The sequence below is a fragment of the Gigantopelta aegis genome, chromosome 4 (assembly GCF_016097555.1).
Source record: "Gigantopelta aegis isolate Gae_Host chromosome 4, Gae_host_genome, whole genome shotgun sequence".
NCBI classification, from domain to species: domain Eukaryota; kingdom Metazoa; phylum Mollusca; class Gastropoda; order Neomphalida; family Peltospiridae; genus Gigantopelta; species Gigantopelta aegis.
This window is the reverse complement of record NC_054702.1, coordinates 38,590,621-38,604,792: the sequence shown is the minus strand read 5'-3', so window position 1 is coordinate 38,604,792 and position 14,172 is coordinate 38,590,621. Positions and strand designations below refer to the sequence as shown.

General features: G+C 35.4%; 1 protein-coding gene across 1 annotated transcript in view; it reads right to left on the bottom strand.

Moving 5' to 3' along the window:
• The window catches only part of LOC121370513 (lipoxygenase homology domain-containing protein 1-like), a 38,333-nt gene extending 24,662 nt beyond the window's left edge, over positions 1–13,671 (bottom strand). Inside the window, exons 1-7 of the mRNA XM_041495796.1 lie at positions 13,256–13,671; positions 12,405–12,524; positions 11,498–11,568; positions 9,262–9,426; positions 7,212–7,367; positions 5,282–5,453; positions 3,888–3,899 (exon numbers count right to left, since the gene is read on the bottom strand). Of these exons, the coding sequence (XP_041351730.1) occupies positions 3,888–3,899; positions 5,282–5,453; positions 7,212–7,367; positions 9,262–9,426; positions 11,498–11,568; positions 12,405–12,524; positions 13,256–13,496 (937 nt within the window). The 5' untranslated portion in view covers positions 13,497–13,671. The remainder of the gene's footprint in view (positions 1–3,887; positions 3,900–5,281; positions 5,454–7,211; positions 7,368–9,261; positions 9,427–11,497; positions 11,569–12,404; positions 12,525–13,255) is intronic.
• Between the last annotated feature and the right edge of the window lie 501 nt (positions 13,672–14,172).

Below are 14,172 nucleotides of genomic sequence, written 5' to 3'. Positions count from 1 at the left end.
TAGGAAACATAAAATCGGAGTTATAACCCATTTGTACCCTTTTGCGTTTCTTTTTTTGAAGAGTATATTAATAAATTGAAACATATTTTCTCAGCCACACATGTGTCGCGTTTCTTTTGCGGTTCAGTATACAAATAGAAAGATGCAATGACGCAATGTCTGTATTAAATACAAAGATGCAATGTCTGTATTGAATACAAAGATGCAATGTCTGTATTGAATACAAAGACGCAATGTCTGTATTGAATACAAAGACGCAATGTCTGTATTGAATACAAAGACGCAATGTCTGTATTGAATACAAAGACGCAATGTCTGTATTGAATACAAAGACGCAACGTCTGTATTGAATACAAAGATGCAACGTCTGTATTAAATACAAAGACGCAATGTCTGTATTGAATACAAAGATGCAATGTCTGTATTGAATACAAAGATGCAATGTCTGTATTAAATACAAAGATGCAATGGTATGTATTAAATACAAAGACATGTCTGTATTAAATACAAAGATGCAATGTCTGTATTAAATACCAAGACGCAATGTCTGTATTAAATACAAAGACGCAATGTCTGTATTAAATACAAAGATGCAATGTCTGTATTAAATACAAAGATGGAATGTCAGATTGAACATCTGGAATGTGGGAATGAATGTCAGTAACACTGTGGATGACAGGGAACATTTTTATTCAGTATCACATCGCAACATGCTAAACGAGTTTCCAAGACCCATACACATTTTCAAAACAATAAACTGTAGTTGCTAATCAATTTCCAATTGACTAGAAATATTGCTAATCAAAATTTTGAAAACAAAATGTTCCCTGGATGAGAGTTTAGGCTGCAGTCTGTCACTGTTGTTAGTGTTGGTGTTTTCCCTTATTTCTTTCCATCAGTATACAAATCTAGTGTTTTTCCCAAGAAATTTGGCACGGCATGGTAGACTGAACACTTTTGGAAAAAATTTACCATTTTCAGGGCACTTTTTTTGTTTCATTAAAGACAAATGTTTTTATTGAAATTAAAATAAATGTTATTAATGTGCTTGCTGTAATGAATGAATGGCAAAATATATAACAGGGATATTTTATTAATTAATAATACATTTTCCGAGTGTTTTATAAAGGCATGCAGTTTTAGAATTAATTATTGAAAAAGGCGTGTTTAATCTCAGAGCAGCATGGCGCTGATTAAGGCAAGATGGCGCTAGATTATTGAGGCATGCTAAAACAAGTTTGGGAAAACTAAAATATCTTTGTACAATATACCGGTACAATATTCCACACTGAGAATGGTGATAATACAGTAAAAATTGCATCTTATTATACAACATTTAGTGAAATATCTTAAAATATCAGTGAAATAAGTGTTATCAGTCACAAAGTGACGATAACACATTTTAGAGAGAAAATTTCACTATTTCACTCTAAAATGTGTTATCGTCACTGTAGAAAGTGTTATCTTTACTGTAAGGAAGCCGGAACTATTTTGCTGCTGGTATTTTAAAAATAAAGATGAATTGCAAAACGTTATATAATAAATAGAAAATTTCACATTTTTGTCAAATATGATTTATATCTCACCTCATGAAGTTTGCAATCATATCACACTCATCGAGCAAGCGCAACTCGTGAGATATTGCAAACTTCATGAGATGAGATATAAATCATATATGACAAAAAACATGAAATAGCCTCTATTTATTGCTACCTAAATTACACAAATCAGGCAAAATGGCTGATGATTCTAACAAAATTGGATGATCTAAGCTAAATTTTTAAACAATATTAAATATACTAGAGGCATTAAGCAGGTAAAGTATTCTCTACATTTTGTTACTAACTACATCGAATAATCACCTGTGTTAGGTTAGTAAGTAATGTAATTAATATATAGTTCAATCTGTCTGTGAAAATAGATTACACCCTGTTGTTACAAAGTTTACATTCTGCTATTAGTGTTTTAGTTTCTCACACTAACACTAATCACACAAAACTTGTTAGAGATTATTCAAAGCAAATATTTAAAATTAAAGTTTGTTTTGTTTAACGACACCACTAGAGCACATTGATTTATTTTAATCATTGGCTATTGAATGTTGAACATTTGGTAATTTGACATATACTCATTAGAGACGAAACCCACTACATTTTCCCCATTAGTAGCAAGGGATGTTTTTATATGCACCATTCCCACAGACAGGTTAGCACATACCACAGCCTTTAATATACCAGTCGTGGTGCACTGGTTGGGACGAGAAATAGCCAGATGAGTCCACTGATGGGGATCGATCCAATACCAACCGTGCATCAAGTGAGGGCTTTACCATTGGGCTACATCCCCTCCCGTGGGCTACATCCCCCCCCCCCCCCGCCCCCAAGGTAATCAATCCTATAACCAGTTGTACCTCAGGCAAGCCCTCTGATAGATTCTACAAATGCAGTTATGTAAATTTTATTTGGTTATATACCTGTGTTGTTCAGGATATGAATAATTAGTTGTCTAGACTCAAAGAATAGATAAAAAGTGATGCTGAGAAAACAGTACTGTTAAAGTTAAAAGTTGTATATATTTCATCTTTATACGAGAAAGAATTATATTAAAGAAAAGTTAATAATTTGTTTTGTTTAACAATAACAGGATAGCATACTGACTTACTAATCATCGGCTATTAGATGTTATATTAAAGATACCAGACACAATTAATTTTTGGCCCCAAAATCCTGATTCCTCCACACAAAATCCAGAGACAGTTTTACAGCAATTTATTAACTGACAATTCCATAATTTCATATATACATGTATATATACATGTACAGTGTTCGAGATTAAAAATGTTGGGCAGTATCCCAGTTGGATACTAACATTTCAAAATCTGGTACCCCACGTGAGAATTTAGTATCCCACTTAAATGAAATTCATAAACAACATCGTAACAGACTTACACTGTTCTCGTTCCCAGTCTATTGCTACGTCGCAATCGAAATCGTGGAATTCGTAAAATCCGCAATCAAACGGAATTGGCAAAAAGATTTGCTGTATCTATTTTTGTATAATACTGACATAAATTAATATTTAGCAGTAGCCTGTAAGTGTTTCTGACATTACTAATGATAAACCTACCTGTATCAATTTGAATGTGTAAAACTTTAAAGGGAGGAAACATCCAACAAAAACAATAGCGACTTAGCAGTTCTCAGTCTATTGCTATGCCGTTATTGTTCCAGTGTAGCATTAGACTGGGTAAGAGTTGGGGGAGATATTGTTATGCCATAGCATTAGACTGTGTACGAGCTGGAAAATACTGTTATTTACTTAACTTCCCCAGTAAATGACGACTTTCATTGTTTCAGTGAAAAATAAAAACACAGGATTAAAAAACCCCAACATTATATGGTATCCCAGTGGGATACTGGGTTATTGAAGTCTGGTATCCAAAATTAAATTCTGGTATCCCTGGGATATCAGGATACCGTTAATCTCGAACACTGATGTATATATGTATATAGCCAACTAAATGTATAAAATTAACAAAAGCAAGCAATTTTGGTTTTGGTTTTATCCTAGCTGAATTTATTTTAAGAACTAACACTAACATGACAACATACAATATATAAAACAAACACTATGCATTTGGTACCAAAAATAAACCTTATAAAAAAGAAATTCATTGCAACATCTAAGGTTAAATTTTTAATTAATTATGTATTTTGGGTCCACTTGGATCTCAAAAGGGATGTGACATGCTACAGACTGTAAGAGGATGGAAATATCAGATTCAATCAATACACAAAACAGAAATCAAAATCCAACAATCCTGTTAAAGCATGCATTATATATGTAAGTTTCTAAAAATATATGTCAAGATATGCTGGTAACATTACCTCGAATTCCACCTATAAAAACAAAACCAACAAGCCATCAACTAAATGCAGTAAGTCAATAATATTCAGTTTTAAATTAACTGTTATTTCTTCAAAGTTCATTTTGATATACATGTACATCCTATAGTATTGTATCTACCTGAAATTATAAACTACATGGTGTTTTTTGTTTTTAATATTCAACATACATGTAACTTTCTCCAAAATATAGTAATTTAACATACAATATAGGGTATCTATCAGGGGTGGGAATTGGTGAACTGTAAAAAAAAGAGGTAATCTAGAAGGGTCACGGAAATTCTTGAAATCCTAGGTTAAAATCTGTGCCATCCAACACATTTTGGAGGAAAGGATGATTAAAATGCGAAGATCTGAGGAGAATTCCCACCCCTGATCTATAGAACAACCATCTTTCTATAAAAGCAACGATGTATCTGGGGCACAAATCCTTCTTCAAGGCACAAATTATTGGGGAAAATCCCATTAAAAATTAAAATAAAAAAAACCCCACAAAACATTAATGTTGGTTACTGAATGTCTGTTTTTCCAAAGCTATGCTAGGATGCCGTGACACTGGGACATACATGTAGATGTCGGTGCCTTCATACACACACTAAGGAAGAACTTCTTGAAGAAAGTTGATTATTTAGAGAATTTTTAATAGTTTAAATTCTTTTTTTTATTGAGTCGCACACTTAAAACGTAAACAATAACAAAAAGTTATAAAACAATTCATTCAGATATAAGCGTATGTCTTATTTTGTCAGTAACCAGAATGGCAACAGACAGACAAAAATAATCAACATTAATTTTGGCTAATAATCTTTTGCATAACTCTTGACACTTTTAAAATAATCTTTTATGAAGTGACTTCAAAACTGTAAATCAACTAAAGCAAGATCCATCAGAGTGAGACCTGCATGGAGAATGTTTTTATTATTTAATATGGAAAAATTTATTATTATTTAATATGGAGAAATTTATTATTATTTAACATGGAGAAATTTATTATTATTTAACATGGAGAAATTTGTTATTATTTAACATGGAGAAATTTGTTATTATTTAACATGGAGAAATTTGTTATTATTTAACATGAAGAAATTTATTATTATTTAACATGGAGAAATTTAGTATTATTTAATATGGAAATTTATTATTATTTAACATGAAGAAATGTATTATTATTTAACATGGAGAATGTTTTTATTATTTAATATGGAGAAATTTATTATTATTTAACATGGAGAAATGTATTATTATTTTACATGGAGAAATTTGTTATTATTTAGTATGAAGAAATCTGTTATTGAATATACACAATTAATAAGCAGGCATGTAGTTATGCCCTCTGTATAACTGGAATAACAGGAAGGACGGTAGTACTTTGTTACCTCTTAATTTCCTCTCTTTCTCCTGGGCCTCCAGATCTCTCTTCTTCCGATAGTCTCCCTTGTGGAGAGACAGCCAGTTCTTACACACAAACACCCAGGTCCGGTCTGTCTTCAAGTTGGTCACCTCGACCTTCTCCAGATACCAGCTGTGTCGCTTCTGTAGACCATCATGCTGTACAGGTAAAAAAAAGATAAAAAAAGGAATGTTTGAGTAATGACACCCCAGCACATGTGTAATGATCTGCTACGGTCTCACTACTTAGTTCACTTTCGGGTGAGAGTTCATTCATCACGGTCCACTATAGTTCCTAATTGTGACATGTATATGTTGTGGTTCATATATTTATTTCTAGTAATTGTGGTAGAATTAAAACAATTTGTATTTTTCAATGGCAAGTCCTCTGGCTGGATTTCCCCTATGTTATTTTGTAATATTGTGCATTGAAATCAGTTCCTGAACCACCTGTTTGGACTGGTACTATACAGCCAGATGTGGTCATATAGCAAAAAACTAAGACGGAAGGAAATGTTCTCAATTTTGGAGTGACAATAAATGCTTATATAAAATATGTTTGCACTGGTATATGTTGTTACCTGTTCATTTGAAATTGGGCAATTTAACATGGATATTAATAGCAGATGACATCTGTGTAATGAGACCCAAGACTGAAGAAAACTTGGGATAATTTTCTCTTTTCATAAACACTTAGCCTGACCTCTAACTGATGGTCAAGATGAAAAGAAAATATGTGTCTAATATATAGTCATTTCAACACCAGAGCCTATCACGTATATCACAAAACTGTAGATAATGCTATAACCACCTGTTGCCCATGTTTATTCTGAAATCTGGTCACTATACAGCATTAATTGGTGTTCAAAGAATCCTTGGTACAAAATATGCACACTGACACATCTATGATAGCTTCATAAATATATTAATCAATCAGCTTGCACTTAAATACAGTGAAACCTCTCAAAACCGGACCCTCTGTAAACTGGAATTCCCTCAAAATTGGACATTTTTTGCAGCCCCGTTTTAAATATATGTACAGAAGAGAACCTCTCTAAACTGGATACCTCTTAAAACCGGTCTTTTTTACTTGGTCCCGAGGGTGTCCGTTTTAGAGGAGTTTCACTGTAGTTCAGACTGCTTTTTACTGGGGTAGTCATGAGGAATCACTTTTGGCATGAAAACCAGTTTAGTTTCTCCCCAACAGAGTTATCCTCCTTGACATTGCTACATTGTAAAATGACGCATGCTTTCATATATCAGTTTCATGTTGAATACTGCAGTGATCTATTGATAAATACTATACTGTGCTGTAAGGTAAACCACTACAGATAATAAGTATTATCTTTTGATGCTATAAAATGTTCTTGGAAATGGGATATTCATGCTCAAAGCAGGAGTTCCTAAAACAGTTTTGGGATACTGATGTTCAAGGCAGGAGTTCCTAAAACATTTTTCTCTTGTTCAAATATTACACATATTAGCCATTCATGATTCTCATTGGCTGAAAATAAGAAATGCTTTAATATTTTTAGGCCCTTTTTTTTAGATTGACTTATAAACAGTGGATAAAAATTTTAAAATTTTCAGGACTTCAGGAAATTAAGAACTTGACTTACAGCCAAAATCGACTAACAGGTGAAGATATGAAGAGTTTCATTGTAAAATGCGAAAAGTGCCATATTAAAAACCATTGTGCGAACACCACTCAGACACTGTTCACACGTAGACAAACACAAGTTCAAATTCAGTTTTCAGCAAAATGCGATACGATTGTCTGAGGATATATCGCAGATCGCATAGAAACTGACGTAGTGTTTATGGTGGTTTGAAATAAAAACGTTTTTAGGATTGGGTGTGTATAGTGGCGCTTATTACGTTTTGCGATGAAACTCTTCATATATATATCGTACTTACCTCAACTGTCAAATATTCCAGTTCTCCTAATTCTGGACCTTTTACAAAAAATGTCTCTTTCGACCCCTGGACAAAGCAAAACGTCTTTGCTTTTTGGCCTTTGTTAAGTTTTATGTCTGGAAGGTAATCTTTGGTTCCTTTTATTGCAATAGACACCTGAAAAGAAACAGAACACCTGAACACCTGAACACCTGAACACCTGAACACCTTTAAGAATTGAATTTGATTATCTGCTCATCATTTGCTCGCCATTACCATCTCCAACCTGGAGTTGCTATTTCTCGCTCCAGCCAGTGCACCACGACTGGTACATCAAAGGCCGTGATATGTGCTATCCTGTCTATGGGATGGGGCATATAAAAGATCCCTTGCTGCTAATCGAAAAGAGTAGTCCATGAAGTGGTGACAGTGGGTTTCCTCCCTCAATATGTGTGTGGTCCTTAACCATATGTCCGACGCCATATAACCATAAATAAAATGTGTTGAGTGCGTCATTAAGTAAAACATTTCTTTCATATACGTTGTTGGTTCTGGAGCTGCCCCTTCTAAATTGATGGTGTGCACATACATAGAACATGGGCGTTTGGGTCCAGGTTGGAGGTTCTAGGTGTATGATTAGTACCAGTCAATGGAACACCCATGTGTGTTACACTACATGTATATATATACAGCCTGTCTTCATATATTTGTTTCTGTATACATGTATTTATTACCAGAGATTAAAGATACAAGCCCATATCTTATGGGCCTGTGGCACAGAAACAATATCCGGAGGGTTTAGCACAGTCTCTAGTGGGATGGCCCAGGCTAGATTGTTATCTTTATATAAAGCATAAAAGAAAAAGAAAGGATAAAAAAAAAAAAAAAAAAAGTTTGTTTTAACTAGAGCACATTGATTTTTTATCTTATCATCAGCTATTGGACGTTAAACATATGGTCATTCTGACACTGTTTTTAGAGGAAACCCGCTGTCGCCACATAGGCTACTCTTTTATGACAGGCAGCAAGGGATCTTTTATTTGCGCTTCCCACAGGCAGGATAGCACAAACCATGGCATTTGTTGAACCAGTTATGGATCACTGGTCGGTGCAAGTGGTTTACACCTACCCACTGCGCCTTGCAGAGCACTCACTCAGGGTTTGGAGTCGGTATCTGGATTAAAAATCCCATGCCTCGACTGGGATCCGAACCCAGTACCTACCAGCCTGTAGACCGATGGCCTAACCACGACGCCACCGAGGCCGGTAAAGGAAAACAAAAAACTGTTTTCTCATGGGGTTGGGAGATCGAGACATGGCCACTTCCCAAGCCAAAATAAGAACCGATAATCTAATGTTATAATGTTGGTAAAAGTAATGTGAATGACAGGAAAAGAAGGAAGTGGATGGGAGACAATTATTACATAACTTTAGAGGGGTGAGTATTGTCATAATTACAAAACGTAATAATGGAGGCAGGGGTAAAAAATAAAAAGAGTCAGATCTTACGTTATGTAATTGTTGAACAGTTCCATAATTGGACATTAACTCCTTTTGTCACTTTAAAATTATTTTTATATCTCATTATATTTTTTTTTTAAATGTATTAAAACTAAAAGGGAACTGGGTCCTGTGGGACTACATTCATTCCAGCATTTTGCACACATACTGAATGATACAACTCGTTAAATATATGTATGTAAACATTATGTACTTACCATAGATATGTAAAATAGACCCCCTAAAACAATGTCATACAAGATGTAAACTGAATAATAAATACATCTGAGCATATACTTTATTATCATAAAGCATGAGATTAAAATAAAATCTTTTGACTAAAATGCCAAAATGTAGTTGGTAAATTGGTGAAAGAAATTGAAGATTAGCGAATTTTGGGGTGAACAAAACTAGAAACCCAGGGCTAGCCCTGTTCCTTATGAAATAATTTCCATTGGCACTCACTAAAGCTCGTTACAACTGAAAATTATTTCACTTGGAACATAAACATGATATGAAACGGAAGCTTGTTTAATATCCTATAAACATCTGATTCTCATCATCAACTCACAGTGGCATTGGTCCCGGCCTCGGCCATGTCTCCTGTCCAGACCACCACTTTGTAAGACACGTCGGTGACGAGAGCCGGCTCCAGTATCTTCCTCTTTACTTTTGGCTTTGGTGCTATATACTCAATCCGAGCTCTCAGCATTCTCATAGATGCTTTTCGAGGACACTAAAAAGAAAAAAAAAGAGAAAAAATGGTGAAGTATAAATACGAAATTTATTTTGTCATGAATAAAGTTCATCATTGTATGGCTTGAATTTAATGATGGCTATGCAGCAAATTGCCATAATCACGTTCCTCAATGCCCTCAAAATTAAACATAGTCTCATGGCCAAACTGGCAGTGCCTTATTTTACATGGTACTAACTGGTCTTCATTAGGGCCTCCACGAGTCCAAAATACTGGACTCGAGTACTCGAGGCTCAAACCCAACCCGGACATGAGTACCTGGTAGATGATAATGAGACTGAAGAATAAAGTAACATAGTATTATGCATCTTAATTCCAGCGCTGAACATGGATGCCAAATCATGCCATTGTATTGCATTGCAGACATTCTCATAGCCCTCTAATGTAACCGGCTGCAAGCATATGGCAAAATGACAAAAATTATAATTAAATGAGAATGCTCTTCCTTGCACGGTGCTTGAACCTTAATTGGATATAGGTACGTTAAAATGTTATCCAGTCCTATTCCTGGCATAGTACTTGAGTCCTGTGAACGGACTCAAGTCTTGCTAGACTCGACGCGTGATTGAGTACTCATGGAGGCCCTAGTCTTCATATTCAAACACAACTCCTGAAAGTTATTTTATTATGAAAACATGAAACTTTACATTTCTTTACATTAAATGTGTGCTGTTTTCTATTAAGACACCTGTTGTTGAAGTTTTCCTTGTTGTCCCATTTTCTGGCCATAAAGGCCTAAAAAATATCTCCATTGGTCTATACCAAATTGCCTTGCCCTCTAATTTGCAAAATTCAAGGCCTATAATTGCTGATGATTTCCTTAAAAATTACAGTAATGTTCATTTTAAAAACATTATTAAAAGACCAGCTTGTGGTAATATTAGTGTTTTCCCTAGTTTGTTTTAGCATGGTGCAGCACCATGCCTCAATAGTCTAGCACCATCTTGCCTCAATCAGTGCCATGCTGCCCTGAGATTAAACAAGCCTTTTTCAGTAATTAATTCTAAAAAAGTCTTTATAAAACACCCAAAAAGGTATTATTAACTAATAAAATATGTCTTTTATATCTGTTGCCATTCATTTATTAAAGCAAGTGCATAACTTACATTAATGTTTATTTTAATTTTAAAAAATTGTATTTTTAATGAAAAACAAGTGCCCCGAAAATGCCCCAAAAGTGTTTGGTCTACCATGCCTTGCCTAATTTCTAGGGAAATCACTATAATATAATACTATACCAATATTTGTTGGCATGACTGTATATACCATAACAATATATGGATATACCTCTCTGTGCTCATTACAAAATACGTCTTGTGCTCTCACAAACTTAACTTTTTTTGTAAAATCATGAAATAAAAAGTTTTATTTCCAAAATTGTAACCAACTTCTTTCATCCACTCATTTATTCCAATGTATTTCTATGCTTATATCCAAATTAACTTTCAAGTATGCTGTCCTGGGCACACACACCTCAGTTTACATCTAGAGCCAGAGCCGTCTGTTCATAACAGGGTTTAATGGTTAACTGTTAGTGAGAACAAGGAAGAAAATGGTTTATTTAACGACACACTCAACACATTTTATTTACGGTTATATGGTGTCGGACATATGGTTAAGGACCACACAGATATTGAGGGAAAAACCTGCTGTCGCCATTTCATGGGCTACTCTTTTCAATTAGCAGCAAGGGTTCATTTATATGCACATCCCATAGACATGGTAACACATACCACGGCCTTTGATGTACCAGTCGTGGTGCACTGGCTGGAGAGAGAAAAAGCCCAATGGGCCCATTGATGGAGATCGATCCCAAACCAACCGTGCATCAAGCGAGCACTTTACCACTGGGCTACGTCTCGCCCCAGTGAGAACAAAGTCGATATAGTGGCCATACATCTCCCCACTAAGTCATTGAAACTCGCTCTTGGTGTGAGTCATGAGCAGGCTTGAACCCAGTACCTACCAATCTTAAGGTTTAAACAAAAAACACTTTGTATTCTAGCAAGTAAATAAGACTATTATGATTGGATACTGTCCAAATACCTACAGAATGTAAATGGTTTCTTTCGTGTTCTTCCATTGTTGAACATAAATAACAAAAGTTGCTGGCACCACCACCTGTAAATATACAAATTGTTTATTACACCATTTAAAACACAAAATAATGTTCACATATGCACACACACACACACACATACAAAAAGCATTTACAAAATGCATATATGCACTTTACATAAGACAGTTTCTACCGATATAAATCAACAAATTAAGCAATAAAAATATAAATTTAAAAAATTTAAATGTCAAGTTAAACAAAAGATAATAAAAACTTCATCACATAAATTTTGTAACAGTCTAAATAAATACATATAATATCTATTTAGGCCCACATGCTTCGGACCAACAAGAATGACAGAAGTGGGACCAGCAAACATATGTTTAAAAAAAAAATAATATCAGTCTTGGAGATCAAGAATCGGTCCCAGACCATGAAAAAAGGGCTTTTCCCCACCCCTAATTTAGGGATCACTCCCAAATAACTTTTTCACAAGTATACAAAAAATTTACCATTTTATTTTCGCTACCCCCACATGTGTAAAAAAATATTTATTTATATAGACATGTTTATTTGTTTATAGAGAACCTCATACTTCCCCATCGAATAGTGAAAATCAGAACTTGAACTTAAGAATTTGTCAGCCACTGCCATGGGTGAAGCGGCCCCAGAGGTGGATCTAGGGGGGCCCCCCTCTAAATTTTGCGATAGTTTTAATTTTATTATATATTAATTTTCATTTTTTTTACAATCCCCCTCCAAACCTCCCTTGGCATTCCACCTCATGTCACTAGGCCCCCCCCCCCAAAAAAAATTGATTTTCTGGATCCACCACTGGGCCCACCCAATTGTCTAAACCCCCATTACCCCTGCACAAATTTCTATCCAAAATACTTACATAATGACGAAGCTATAGATTCTGTATCTGCCGCAGTGCTCAGGGACTGCACAGAAGAAAACATTACATTGGGTTCGTGCCATGATACTTTAGACTTATCTGGTGTAGTTACATTATAAGCTGTGGAAAAAAAGAAAGAAATATAATATTTAAATGAATACTAACTGTAAAAATAATCGGTGGTAGGCAGCATTTCTGTGTTTTTGTTATAGTGTTATCTCCAGGCCCTAATTTTGCTGGCGAAAAGAGCATTTTTTTCACTGAAAATCAGCTCAAGTCACCAAGTTATTAGCAGCAGTGAGAAGTCGAAGTCGAAGTAATATTCTGGACCTAATCAGATTTCTAAAACGAAATCACACAACAGATGTCAAGACCCCGACTTGTTTATTGTCATAGTTCACTTGGCACCGTATGTCGGACAGTGTTTTTTACTTTGGCGCCAGACTGTATCCTCGAGTAGTCGTGAATAAATAAAAATATGTTATGATCACTCTTTCAGCCATATTTTTATTGCAACCCCCCCCCCCCCAAAAAAAAAACCCATTCAAATGCTGATTTGGCCAATATTCTCATAACATGGGCTTTTTTTCATCCATGTCCCAATCCAATCCAATATTTATTAACATGCTCATATACCACTGGAGTTTCGAGCATGTCTGTCCCGGGTCTGGTCTCTGGATAGCCAGTGGCCTGACCCGGGACATCCATGTCCCAATTATTATAGTAGTAAAGTGTATCTTAATAAGCTACCGCACCTGCCAGCTCTACACAGTATAAACTATCTATACAGACCGAGTGACCGAACACCTTCAACATATCCCATTTGTTTAATGATTTTGAAAGCTAAATACCTGATGAACGCTTCTTATTGTCGTGCCAGAAATCTGGTCCTTGGTCTAAACATGGGTCCAAGTAACCCATATGATTGTGTAACCTCTGTTTGGAATATTCTGTACGGCGACAGAGCTGCTGCAATGCATCGCCGTATAAAGTGGTGCTTATTGGCCCCGCCCAAGTTAACTTCGTATCGCTGGAAAATCGATTGTCCACTAAACAATGAGGCCTTGTCTTCCAAATACTCATGTAACTCATGACTAGTATGAATGTGTTAGTTCATTCAATAATTAAAGAAAACCTCTTTTTTGGTACACGTTACGAAAAATGCATGGCGGCTGCCATATTGTTTATTTATTTGTCAGTGGTTTCCCAGTACCGCCTCGCTTTCACTTCGGCAACTGTGGATCGGATATTTCCGTCAGTTCGCGAATTTGCAGAGAATGCCATTCGAAACACCTCGGTCGATAACGGTATATAACCCGAAGAATAAGCTGAGGAGTTCCGTGTGAGCCCATTAGATATTTGACAACCGAAGTTAACGTTCATCAACAACAAAAACAAATAAGTTTAGAATATAGCCAAAGCCTACATACTACATAGCTAGGTTGCAAGGGAGACAGTTAATAAAACGAAAAAAAAAAAAATCAGTTTTAGACAAAAGTTCCCTACCTGGAGATCTTTTGTTGACTGTGCCTTGGTTCCTTGGGTACTGCCCCCCCCCCCCCCCCCCCACACACACACACCTTCCTCCTATTTTAATTTAGGCTAGGTAGCGCCCAAATTAAATAGCACCCAGCTAGTTGTCCCAGTCGTATGCCCAATTCTTCGTCAGTTCTCATATGTCGATGTAAAGAAAAATTAGCTATTTCCCTATTAAATAAAAATATTTCTCTCAGTAACATTTGTTTCTCAATAAAGCTATATAATTGTC